General features: G+C 39.4%; 1 protein-coding gene across 3 annotated transcripts in view; it reads right to left on the reverse strand.

Moving 5' to 3' along the window:
- Positions 1-12,767, reverse strand: part of ttyh3a (tweety family member 3a) — a 28,486-nt gene that overhangs the window by 11,403 nt on the left and 4,316 nt on the right. For all 3 annotated transcript variants that reach the window (XM_035948714.2, XM_035948713.2, XM_023271418.3), the window contains exons 4-9: positions 10,395-10,506; positions 10,022-10,242; positions 9,148-9,243; positions 6,479-6,551; positions 5,478-5,553; positions 245-300 (exon numbers count right to left, since the gene is read on the reverse strand). In XM_035948714.2, the coding sequence (XP_035804607.1) occupies positions 245-300; positions 5,478-5,553; positions 6,479-6,551; positions 9,148-9,243; positions 10,022-10,242; positions 10,395-10,506 (634 nt within the window). The remainder of the gene's footprint in view (positions 1-244; positions 301-5,477; positions 5,554-6,478; positions 6,552-9,147; positions 9,244-10,021; positions 10,243-10,394; positions 10,507-12,767) is intronic.

Here is a 12,767-nt window from a genome sequence, read left to right on the forward strand (position 1 = left end):
CTCTGCGTCAGTTTTCCTGCAGGCAGAATGGGAGGCATTGTGCTACTGCATGGAAAAAAGGCTTTCTTTGAGGCAATGGGTGTGACTCATAGTGCCCCCTTACTAATTACAAGGTCATACATCATGCAGAAAATATGTCCATAATATTGTGTCTGCAGGGATTTGAGTATTATGACCATTCAATTATTTTATTTAACATGCTAAAATACTTGCAAAAACACATTTAATAATATATGCAACAAACCTGCTGGAAGGGGTTTGTTTGTTCCACACTGCAACTAAGGTAGTACTGCAAGATTTCTGTAAGACAGGAAGAAGAGAACAAAATATATTAGTAGAGCCACAAACATTCCCATATAGAGTTGGAACTCAAACAGTTATTTTGCTGTGAAATAATCAGATGATTACTTTTCTTATTCAATTAATTATTTAGCCTGTAAACTGTTGCAATTGTGTCTTCAAAGCGGTTTCAGTATCTAAATAATGGTCCAGAACACCAAAAAATTCAACCTTAATACAAAGAAAAACATTAAATTCTTACTAAAACAAATCCTTTGCTAATCGGTTGAAAACATTACTTATATGATTAGTCAATTAGTGCAACAATAAAGTTGATCATTTATTTTCTGTTGATGAATTGAGTTATTAACTGACTAATCACTTCGGCTTTATTCACATGAAAAAAATGTGAATCCCAGCAAATGTAAATCTTGCATTGTTTGTGATGCATTCTTATGAAATCTAAATGCTATGACACTTCAAAGACATCTCCTGAATGCAACACTTGATTGCTAAAAAAGAACTAAGCCTGTGGCTGGTCAGAGAGGTGCACACAGTGCTTATAGACCAGATGAAGCTCCACTGTGCAAGGCTCCATACTGCGACTAAAATGGTCGCATTTGTGACCTTTTTCTGAGAGTGTGTTAGTTAAAATTTCAAGGGGTCTCGTTGTGTGAGGGCATGATGATCATTAAGCTGCATTGGTGTCGCTCTAACCGGCACAGACAGCTACTGCATTAACTATAGCGGTGGCAAAAAGTACTTTTATAACTTTAGTATACTGAGGTATTTACACTTAAAAATGTGGTCTTTTTGTGAAATGAGGAGTGCAGCTACACGCACAACTCATAGAAAAGAGTGCATGTAGAAAAAAAATCACTCAGTTTCATCTGGCACAAATCTGACACTAGAACGCCCTAGTTTAACTATTTTCAAAGTACTTTTTGGTCACACACCTGTCTGAGTGCTGCAGCCACCAAGCAGCAGCAATGTGGGGCGTTAAGGGAACACTGGTAAACTGTAGTGTCTATCGATAAGAAGAGGATCATCAAGTGACGTGTTTTGCCTGTGACAAGGACGGGCGGTGCATCCAAATGAGAAAGTTGATCGCACCAGTGCTACCAGTGAAAAAGTTAGTCTGGAGCCCTGCTGTGTTTACTCGCTAATTACTAACTGTGCAGGTCTGCTGCTTGGTGCAATGCTGGTAGTGCATGCTGGGGTTTTAGATCTTTTATTTTGCTAAAAACTGTTTCCTGCTGTGGCTAATAGAAATGATACTTAAGTGGTAAGTGCCAGTCAGCTAAATGATGAGCTGAAGCAGCTCTACAAAATTCTGAAAAGCTGGTAATTTGATGTATTATTTTAGAAATTGTTGTTTATAATCAGTTTAGGGAAACTTAGCTACATCTTTTAATTCTGGTATCCCTTATTTCATGCATCTTTGTGCTTTGCCTGTCTTATCTAGTCACTTCTGCTTTTTTCTAGGGAAGAGGTCAAGAGAAGTTACATTTTCTAGATGTGTCTGATCGTGTTTCCTGCTGTCCTGTTAGAGGTCCACTGGAACTGTGCACCCGTTGAGCTAATCCTGAGCTCTGAGTGAAATGTTCCAAAAGAATAAAGTTCACACATGCTGTAATAGTAAGAATGAATGTGTTTTTCTTTGAGCACAGCAGCTCTTTAACAACAACAGAGCATACAGCCAATGAAAGGCTTAGGCATAACCCTTCTTAATGCACACGGCGTCCTGGAAAACAACACAAAGGCGATTACATCTCCACAGTTATTGTTAAATTACAGCATGACCAAACCTGTACGCTGCTCACAGCACACTAAGAACTATGAAGATTATAATCAAGGTTTTGGACTTTCACATGCTATTACCAGCAATTTAAGTGAATGAGAAATCATCATAGGTGCAATGCAACACAGCAACGTCCTCAGACACAAACTGTGAGAACACCACCACCGACTTAACACATGCTGTTGCTGACGTCCAAACTCACTGCTGTGTCAGGAGCTTGTTTCCCACACAGCTGAGCGTGAGAGGAGCATATCCGGCAATGAAAAGCACATATCAAGCAAGCTTCAGCCCCCACAGATACACCCACACTTTAATATCAGGAAAAGCAGACTTCCTGAAGTCCTGTGGATGGAACCGCTGATGTCTCATCATGGGGCTAGGATCAGTTTTTCCGTCATTTCGTATCACCAACGCTGACATTCCGGATAAACTAAAATTGCTGCCAATGCACAGTAACCCAAAAGAAGAATACAGGAAGCAGTCATACACATTTCGAGGATTTCTTGCCACTATTCCATGTAGCAGAAAATTAAGAATTTGTTCTGCTGTCAGCTCAGTAATGAAACCTCAGTATTAAAGACAAAACAGAGGTATTGTGTTGTATTATGATCAGACTGACTGACCCAACTTGTTCAGTGGACAGAATTGGCATCCAGTCTTTGCATCAGATTAGATTTTGGCAGAATAAGGCAGTCAGGACTAATGCGATTTCAGTCCCTGGACCTTCAGTCAAGTTGCTCTGTGAGTATTTTGTTATCATAGTTGGGAAACTGCTGGCAAACCAAGGGGTGTGATACAAAGCTAGTTTGACATAGCTGGGCCTTCTTTGTGTTAGCTGGCTTGACAAAACTTAAAACCTCAAGCAGAGACAACTTTATTTATTAACTCAGTCTTTCTTCATCAGTGTCAGTGCACGCTCTAAAAAAAGGTGGCGTTTGATACGTTATTTGGCTCTTCTTTCACACAGAATGGAGTGATGGGGTGCCGCCCACATCAGTCAAGGGAAACGTTAAAATAATGGAGAGCTATGAAGAAGATAACAACCTTTAAATCACCGTGTCTTGAAATATGTAAATACTGTATATTGAATTTTAGTTACATTTAGTATTCTATAGGTTTTAAAATTAGAAGTGTTTTTTATAGTAATGTACAGCAAGATTTTCAGAGTATATACTAACCTTTAATGTTAATGTTACTAACTTGCCTTTTTGTGATTTATGTAAGTAAGCTGCTGAACACTTGAATTTTCCTCGGGATTAATAAAGTATCTATCTATCTATGCATCTATGTATCTATGTATCTATCTATGTATCTATCTATGTATCTATCTATGTATCTATCTATCTATCTATCTATCTAGGTAAAAGCCAGTTACTGCAAATTATGCAAGAGAGGACTGTTGGTAGTGAAAAGTTAATCATGTAAGTTGATATATTTATTCCACAACATACTGCAGCCGCTTACTTCGAATATGAAAGCTGCACATTAGAGCCCTTAAACTTTCAAAATGACATGTGCACTCTGGTACAACACTGTCCCATAATAAAGGAATATGTGGAAATCAATCGGGTTTTTGGCTAAATCACAGTGATATTAATGGCACTGATTGAATATTCTGATATGACAAATACCAATTACACTCTTAAGTCTTCAAATTTGGCAGCAACGAACTTGGCAGAAAATCAGGACCAAATGCAAAAATGTACTTGTGTATTTTCAGCATCACCAACTAAATGCATGTAGGTTCCCATGGCAATGAGAGGCATAGTTTGCCTGCAGTATCTGTACAGCTTTGTGCAGTAGCATTATAAACGTACAGCTCAACAGGTTTGCAGGTATTATTCACGGTATTACATTAGCTGAGAATTTGTAACACTTATAGAGAATATCACAAGGAAAGCAACTGGTAAAAGGATTGCGCTTCTTATAGCCTTTATGACACTGAAAACTCTGGCTTCAGGCTCAACATACGTCGTTAATGCATGAGTTTTACTTCACAGTACAACACTCAGACATCAACCAAAGTGAACAAGCAAATGCTCCCAAAGGAGACTAAACAAATTTTTAGACGTACTTGTTTTAAGTACTGACAGTTATTCAAGTTCACAAATTTTGATTTAAAGCCCTTGGCTTGGAAAACTCGACGTTTGCCATTGGTGCCATCATTTGTCTTGAAACAAAATCATCAAAGTGCTGGCTGCCGCAGCACAAACTACACAGATTAAATTTTTAGGCAAAGACCCAAAAGTCTGACATGAAAGCACAGTGAGGAGAAAGGAGAAGAAAAATAACAGTGAGGGTTGTTGAAATGATGCACGTTCAAGCAAATATAAGCAATCCAGGGGAGGAAAGCAATAAATCCAGTGTCGTAATAACACACTTTATGCTATCCACAGATTTCGCTGTAAAAGAAAAATAAACTAAAACTGAATTTCAAAGACTGATGTAGGGAGAAGTACCACGAACCTAAACGAAAAAGAAAATAATGTCTTGCAGTTCTTTACCATGTGCTATATTCTATATGAATTTGCATTATTACCATAACTGCAAGAAACTGAATGCATACATCAAAATAAATTTAAAAATCTTTGAACTGCTGAATAGTTAACATGTGTTTAAGGGAAGGAAACAGAACCGACAACCCCCATGCTGCATGAATCAGCCTCGGGGCAAAACATAGCAATAAAGCTGCAGCATAATACAGCTCAGTGCATACAGTAAGTCAGCCCTCATTGTTCAGATTAACTATACAACACAGCATTCACAGCTGATGTCCTTATTTCTGCTTAGTAGCTTGGCTTTCGTGTATTCAGCAATCGCCATCTTTCAGAGAACAGAGTAGAAAAAGACAAATTTTGTCCAATTGATATTGAAAAAGGACGTCAAGTGGGCAGAGTCCTCTGTGCTGTTTTTATTGCTAAGCACCATCTTCTCATATTTTTTTCCAAGGACTGAAGAGGCTTGCAGGAAATATATTGTGTCTCTGATCCTCTGCTCTTATCTCCCTCATACACTCTGCTTCACAGACACAAACCAGAGACACTAAATTTTCTCTTACGTTCATCCCATCATGGGACAGATTGGGCAATTACTAAAATGAGAAATGTTGGAGAGGCTTCTGTACTGCTTAAAAAGGCAGCCCATTGCCCTCTTGACCCTGCTGCAGATGTGACAGTAATTTTTAGAGGCTTTTTATGGGCCGTGGATAAGCCCAACCCATCAGAACAATGCCGTCTCACTGTTGCACAATAATCAGACTATTGAGGCCAGGATGGGGGTGGGAATTAAACAATTCCAGCTAGCGTGTCTTTTATAATTTAAGAAGACTAATATTCCCCATTTAAAAGAGGTTGCTGAATCTTTACTACATGCATATGAATATTGGAAGGGACCATACCTTGATTGATGACTTTGTACTGGTCTGTCACCTTGGTGACATATGTATCAGGAGCTACGCAAAAGTCACTGGAGGTCTAGAAAAAAACAAGAAAACTAAGACTTAGAAATGAAGAAAGCCCTGCTGTCCTGACATTTCCATTGCTTTCTCAAGTCAAACAAGTTTACAAACACAGCAGTAAACGCACTGTCATCTTTGATGTAACATGCAAGTAATTGACTGCAGCTTTAAAAGCACTTTAACAATGTGACAGGCTGCTTCAATCTCAGCTGAGAGCAATCACACACACACACACACACAAATTAAGCACATTTAGGTGTGAACAGTCTGATTCATCTGCAGAGGAGGAAATCCTCAACATGGATATTTAATTTGCATAAATAAAGATTAGCATTCATCAACATATGAATATACTTAAAGATGCCGGTTTCAATTAAGTAATAAGACAAATAAAAAAAACAATATATCAAATTTCTGGATTTATGGAGCTGTATTCTGGGTTTAAGTAGCTTTTATCCTCTATAGGGAAGCCGAATTTACTGCTTTCTCCTTCTCTGACATATAATACTAATCCTAGGTATTTTGCTAGGGGTCACAGGTTTTAATCACCATTATTAGTCTTGAGAATTTCTGGAAAAAGTGAGTGACCAAAAAAATAAACACAACTGTACACTGGAACACAACCTGTAACAGCATGCAGGTAACATCTCTGAAACATGCACTTATATCTAGTAATAGTAGTATCAACTATACTAAATATCCTATTTACTGTGCTGAATTGCATTGCATCATAAATGTGTTCCTATTTTTGTAATCAATCAGTGCATTTCACTTTACATTTCATCTGGACTTTTAAATGCACTGATTAAATGAAGTGATGCACCATAGCCAAATTCTTCAATCATTGCCTGGGCATACAAAAACTGTAATATCCAATTCCGTGTAATGAATTGTGTAGTTACATCTAGAAAACAGGATGGTACCCTGATGCACACACTTACCGCAGAGACCGCCAACTCCAGCCCGAGGGAGACCCAGCTGATTACCAGAGCCACTACACCAAACAAGCACACCCTGGGGGAGAGCAAGTGGAGATGAGAAGAACCCTTAACCAGCAGGGTTGAGCAGTAACATGCATATATGCAACTACGATTTCATACAGTGGAGAAAGAGAGATGTTTGAGGGGATGAAGTCGATAATTTAGTGGGTGTAAAGCCTAGTCATGCATCAAATTGGACCAGTTTTCAGCGCTACTGCTATAAAGTAGAGCTGCAGCCACATAATAGGAAACTACTCTGTAAAATAACTATTGTATTTTAAGGTCTTCAGTACCTTTTAAAGACAAAAATGACCAAATACTCCTCTGGTTCCAGCTTTTCCAAAGTGTATGCAAAGATTTTCTGTTGTCTTAAGTCTACATTTGTAAACTAAATATGACTGGGTTTTGAAGTTGAGACTTCACCTTAGGGAGGATGTGGGGAGTTTTCTGATAACAATGCCATCAGAAAATAAATCAATAATCTCAAAAAAAAAAAAAAATAAAAAAAACAAATCAGCCTTGGTCTTAAGAAAGAACAGGAGCAAAAAAAAGGAGCAGCTCAACATCAACAAACTAACACAAAAGATGACAAATTATTCAAGGTCAGCTAAATATTAACTTGTTGGAAACTATCTTGAAAACATATAAACAAAACAACCTTTACCTATTGATTCAATTACAACAGATGAATAAAACACATCATTACTACAAATAAAGCTTACTGTGTGCAGCTTAACTTGAGCATTTACATATCTGGAATAGAGATGATTTATTTGTCTGTGTCTGTCAGTGTGGGATAAGCTGCTTAAAAATGCCCAAAACTAAAGAATACCAAGGCTTAATGTTAGTGTCATTTTCTTTGACAGATTTGACTAAAATCACTGTATAGTCCAGCCCTATTCAATTAGCGGCCCGCGGGCCACATGCGGCCCGAAAGCAACCGTCGAGTGGCCCTAAAGCAACTGCCGAGTGATTGGGACTTGGGTCCGAGAAAAACAGAAAAACATCTTTCAGTAACACTGACAAGTTCGTACAAAAATTCCAACATTATTGCAAACATTGAATGCAACACTTACCGTAACCTAGCAACTAACCCACAATGCATTGTGTTGAGGCGACGCGTTTGAAAAGTTAACATTAGCAGTTCTATACAGGCGAAAATAGCAGCATGTCTTTTTCTATCCTGAAACGACAAATCGGCGAGGAAAACCGTCGGTTTAATCCTGCGTGGACTGACAAGTATTTATTTATTTACCACCAAGTCCGAACGCCAAACCAATGCGTTTACTCTGCAACGAGTGCTTTGCAGCGCTGAAAGATTATCATGTCCGAAGACACCACATTGGAAAAACATGCCGCGTTTCGGACAAACTTTCCCGAGGGATGTCATGAGAGAGCGGCTATAATTCAGAGTTTGACTGCATCTTACAACCGGAGCTGTACTACAATGAAGCGGACCTGCACAGCTCAGGAAAGGGCCACAGCAGCTTCATGGCAAAGAAAAAGAGGACGTTCACAGAGTCAGAAACTGTGAAGGACTGCATGTTGGTTGTCATGGATGAAGTTTTAACGGACGATAAAGTTAAGACGAGTGTGGCATCTGCTATCAAACAGGTCTGACACGTCAAACATTCTCGCCACAGATGTCTTCGAGACATGGTAAGTGCAACAAAGCAGCGTGCTGTAGCAGACACTAAAGGTAGTTTTGTGTATTTATGTGACTATTTTCTGTTCACTGATTATAAGTTTAATATTTAAGAAAGACATTTTGTTTTGACAGTTATTTCACTTAGTTGCACTTTATTATTGCACTTTGATGTCAGCTTTATTTCGTTTCAAAGGGATAGTAACTATCACTGTGCCTACTGTTTATTTTTTTGATTATATGCACTGAAGATGCGACTGTCTCAGATGAGACCAAATATGGACAGGGACAAACTCTGTTTTTTATTATTTCAAAAGAAGAATAATGTCTCAAGTTCTGAAAAGTTACTGTTAAGCAAGTTACTTTTTAATTCACTTTGAGATGTGACCAAAACAAAAGATGGTGTTTCTAATCTGCACTTAGTTTTTATGTTCATATGAACCTTAACCTGTGCTTATATTTACCTATCAAAATGTGTTGAAGTTGTGTGTTTGAAATGTAAAATTTAAAGAAGCAGTATTTCAGCACAGGTTTAGTTTAAGTACTGCTCTTCTATTGTGTTTATGTCCTTTTGGATGTGGCAGTACGTTAATAAACATCCAGTGTGTTTGTTATCTTATCTGTTTGTGTTTATTTTAAATGGTTAACTTTGCTCACTGTCTGCTAAAAACATCCGGCCCAGCTCATGTTCTTAGTCTGAAAATCCGGCCCGAGTCAATTTTTAATTGAATAGCCCTGGTATAGTCTTTTAGCATGCAAATGTCTTTAGTAATTACCTAAATACTGATCTGACCATTATGCAACGCTTATGTTAAATGGACTGGACTGCAGCTTTATAGAGCCTGACTAAACTGTAATGACAAGGTGGCCCCGATGAGATGGGGGCCTCGAGTATGGTAATTGCCACTCAGCTAAAATGATTTCTGAGGGCAGAATGATTTTCCCTTAAGTGCTCTGGTAACCATGATCTCGCAGTGAGACTCACCCAATAAGCGTTCCTTTGGAGTTGCGAATGAGGCCAAACAGCACCAGAAGGCAGATGAGAACGTCAAACAGTAGCAGGGATAAGTAGCCCAGCCACCTGCAAAGGGAAATGTCATTTAAAACAAAACCACATATTGATGAAAAAAAAGGTTCAGCTTAAAAGCAATCATAAGGATCCCATTAACAGATCTCTTCTTAATGTCCACCCAGTGTAAGTGATGTGAGGCAAAATAATAGCAGTTTATTTGAAGCTACTGTAATAGGAGACTTGAGCATTATTCAGTGGCCGGTTATGAACTTGTCCTTTGACATACAGTTAACTTCAACACTGCAAACGCTAAATTTGTGGCAGTTTTGTTTCAAATTAATGTCAGCCTGAGACTCTCAATGAAAAAAAAACATCCATTTCCAACATATTTATGATTTCAGGCAAACATCGCAGTCTGCAGGGAGTTGCACCAGACCATCACCAGGATTTTCAAACAAACCGGGAAACTGAATGCAGCTTTTAAAATTCTCAGCAAGTCAGCTAGCTAATGATGTACTGAATAAGTAAGTCATTCCTTCTTGTCTGTACTCGCCTCCACTTCGTACTTTAGATTCACCGAGAAATTGTAAATCAGGAACACATTCAACAGAGCAGCACCGGCCAAAACTGTGTCAATAGGGAAGTAACTTTTAAAGCTTTGAACAGTATATGAACTCAGACATGAAAGAAGTCTTTACAATGTGTGTCTGCATAAAAAGTTTACTAAAGAAATGCAGGATGAGATTAAGAAAGCTTGTCTACAACACTCACATGCTTTTTAGCACTGCTGCTGCTGCTGTCATTCATTTCCATGATTAGCACTTGGACTCTACAATTACAGTCTTACCTATACCAGTCATACAGCTCTATCTTGACGGCCAGTTCTTCCAGGGAGATGCTGTTGTTGTCCCAGAAGGGAATCTCCACCATCTGTTTGACCAACTCCTCCAGCTGGCCCTGCAGCTTTTGGATGATGGACAGGTAGTCGGCATGCTGCGCATACTGGACCTCAAGCTGTTGCAGATCGTCATCTACTGTCTGGTTCAATGAGGTTGTACTGTCATATACCTAGAGTCAACACAGGGTCAAACAATGTCAAGACAGACTTCAGAGAGGGAAAAAGAGATTCACTACAGAGCTCTAATGAAACCAGGGACTCTCATGGCAGAAGGGTGATGAATTATTAAACGGGTTGGCATAATTTGTGCTCTTGGTCTTACCAACTTCTGCACACCAGTGATTGTGCGGTTAGCATGGCGGAGGGAATACGTCAGGCGGTTCACTCCATCACAAGTCTCGCCGTTCCCATAGAAACCGACAGCAATGCCAGCGCTGAGGGGAGACAAAAGGAAGGGAGGGGAGACAGGGTGGTGAGGAGGAGGGATTAGCTAAAAAAGACACAGAGAGGAGACAGAGAAGAGAGCGAACGAGGGGGACAGCTAGGCAGGGAGAGAGGCGTGTGAACTCTATATTAACCCTGTCGGTTCAGACCCCAGTCAACAGCCTCCTTTCAGCTCCGGCAGAAAGACTCCATACAGAACCATGGAAACACACAGGAATGGACCAGCTATGCCCTAAACCCCACACTACGGCTGACAAAGGCTGTACTGAGGCAGGAGATCGGCTCTCATTTGCGCAGACAGGCTTCAAGTTGCAAAAAAACAGCTCTGGCAGCATCACGGGCAACAGTTTCTAAAGGTACATCCACAAAATAAATATTTTCCCATTTTTTATTTTGCAATTCATTGCAACTTCATTGCAATTCATTCATTCACAGAAATACTGCTTTGTGTTCTTTCTGTATCAAAAATAAAATCCCTTTCTGCACTCCAATAAAGACTCAGTGTTGATATCTCTTCCAGCGTTGCAGCTATAAGTCTTTTTAGTAACCCCTATCCTCCGCCACTCATCCTATGAGTGGATTTTATCAAGTGGAATGATGATAAGTGAATCGCTTAGAGTTCAGACCAACAGTGTTCAGCAAACAGCAGTCAGTGGACCACTGGGTTTCCCCTCCTTCCTGGAGTGCTGCTAATCTCTTCCTCTCACACTTGGCTGTGTGAAAAAGGTGAACAGGAGCAGTTTCACAGCACAAACAAACCATACTTCCTGCTGTGAAGGGAACCTGTGGAAATTCTACACAGCTCTTTAATTGGGAAAACAACATTTTAAAAATAGCTGAGAAAACAAGACACACACACAAAATCAATCAACCATTATTCCTAAAGTGGTGCAGTGGTTTGTGCAATGATGCCGAGCACGGACACACCGTCAAAGAACAAAGCAAAACAAAACAAAGCACAGAAATGTCTGATCTGTCCAACTTGGTCTTTCCCGCTTTCACAAAACCATTTTGTGCGTGGCTACGAACACACACAGATACAGTGATTGCAATGCAGTTCTTGTACTCATCAGGTCCCCGAGCTCTTTGTGCTACTCTGAATCAACTGTGATGGCTCTCCAGTGGCCCATCAACAGGAGGAGGAAAACAGGAAACAAATGCTTATTCAAGGACAGAAAGCATGTCCAGATGGTAAATTCTCTCACTATCTACTTAAAAAAATAAGAATAACATATAACTTAAACCAATCTGCATAGGACTCGTATAGCAGGCTCCATATTGCAACCAAAATGGTCGGATTTGTGACCTTTTTCTGAGAGTTTGTTAGTTAAAATTTCAAATGGTCTCGTTGTGTGAGGGCATGATGATCATTAAGCCGCAATGGTGTCGCTCTAACCGGCACAGGCAGCTACTGCATTAAGCAGCATAGCTGTGAAAAGTAGTACTTTTATGATTTTGGTATACTGCGGTATTTACACTTAAAAATGGGGTCTTCTCGTGAAATGTGGAGTGCATCTACATGCACTGCTTTTTCCACTCATAGAAATGACCGCATGTAGAAAAAAAATCACTCGGTTTCATCTGGGACAAATCTTGCATTAGAACGCCGTAGTTTAACTATTTTCAAAGTCATTTTTGGTTGCACACCTGCAGCTACCAAGCAGCAGCTACAGCAGCCTGCAATATGGGGCTTTTAGGGAACATTGGCAAATTGTAGTGTCTATCAATAAGAAAATGTTCAGCAAGTGATGTGTTTTGCCTGTGACAAGGTAGGAGCAGGTACAAGCAGGAGGGATTGCTCCAAAATAAGTGAGTATGCAGCTGTTTTCTTTAAAGACCGTGATTTGGGTAAAAGTATTTGGAAATGAATGCAAAAAATGTGGGGGCAATCAGTATGGGTGTTAGTCCTGTCTTAGTCATTTCCACTGGTTTCTGTGAATATTTAAGATTTACCTTCAAATGGGATCATGTTGCATGGTAAGGTCTGGGCATTTTTTGCAAACACATTCTTTTGATTTTGCAATTTCATGTCAAAACAGTGAGCAGGAATGAATCTGTTCAACTCTGCAACTGTGGAGACGTGTTGAATTTGTACTGTCTAATTACTAAGTTGTGTCAGAATATTGGTTGGTTGAGTGTCTTTGAACACTGAAAACGTCAATAAGTGCTCAAATACATACATATTGATATTATGAACTTATTTATGAGGACAAATTGAAACGTGTTGATGTGTTAAGTGAGACGAACATGT

Source organism: Amphiprion ocellaris, chromosome 19 (assembly GCF_022539595.1).
Source record: "Amphiprion ocellaris isolate individual 3 ecotype Okinawa chromosome 19, ASM2253959v1, whole genome shotgun sequence".
NCBI classification, from domain to species: domain Eukaryota; kingdom Metazoa; phylum Chordata; class Actinopteri; family Pomacentridae; genus Amphiprion; species Amphiprion ocellaris.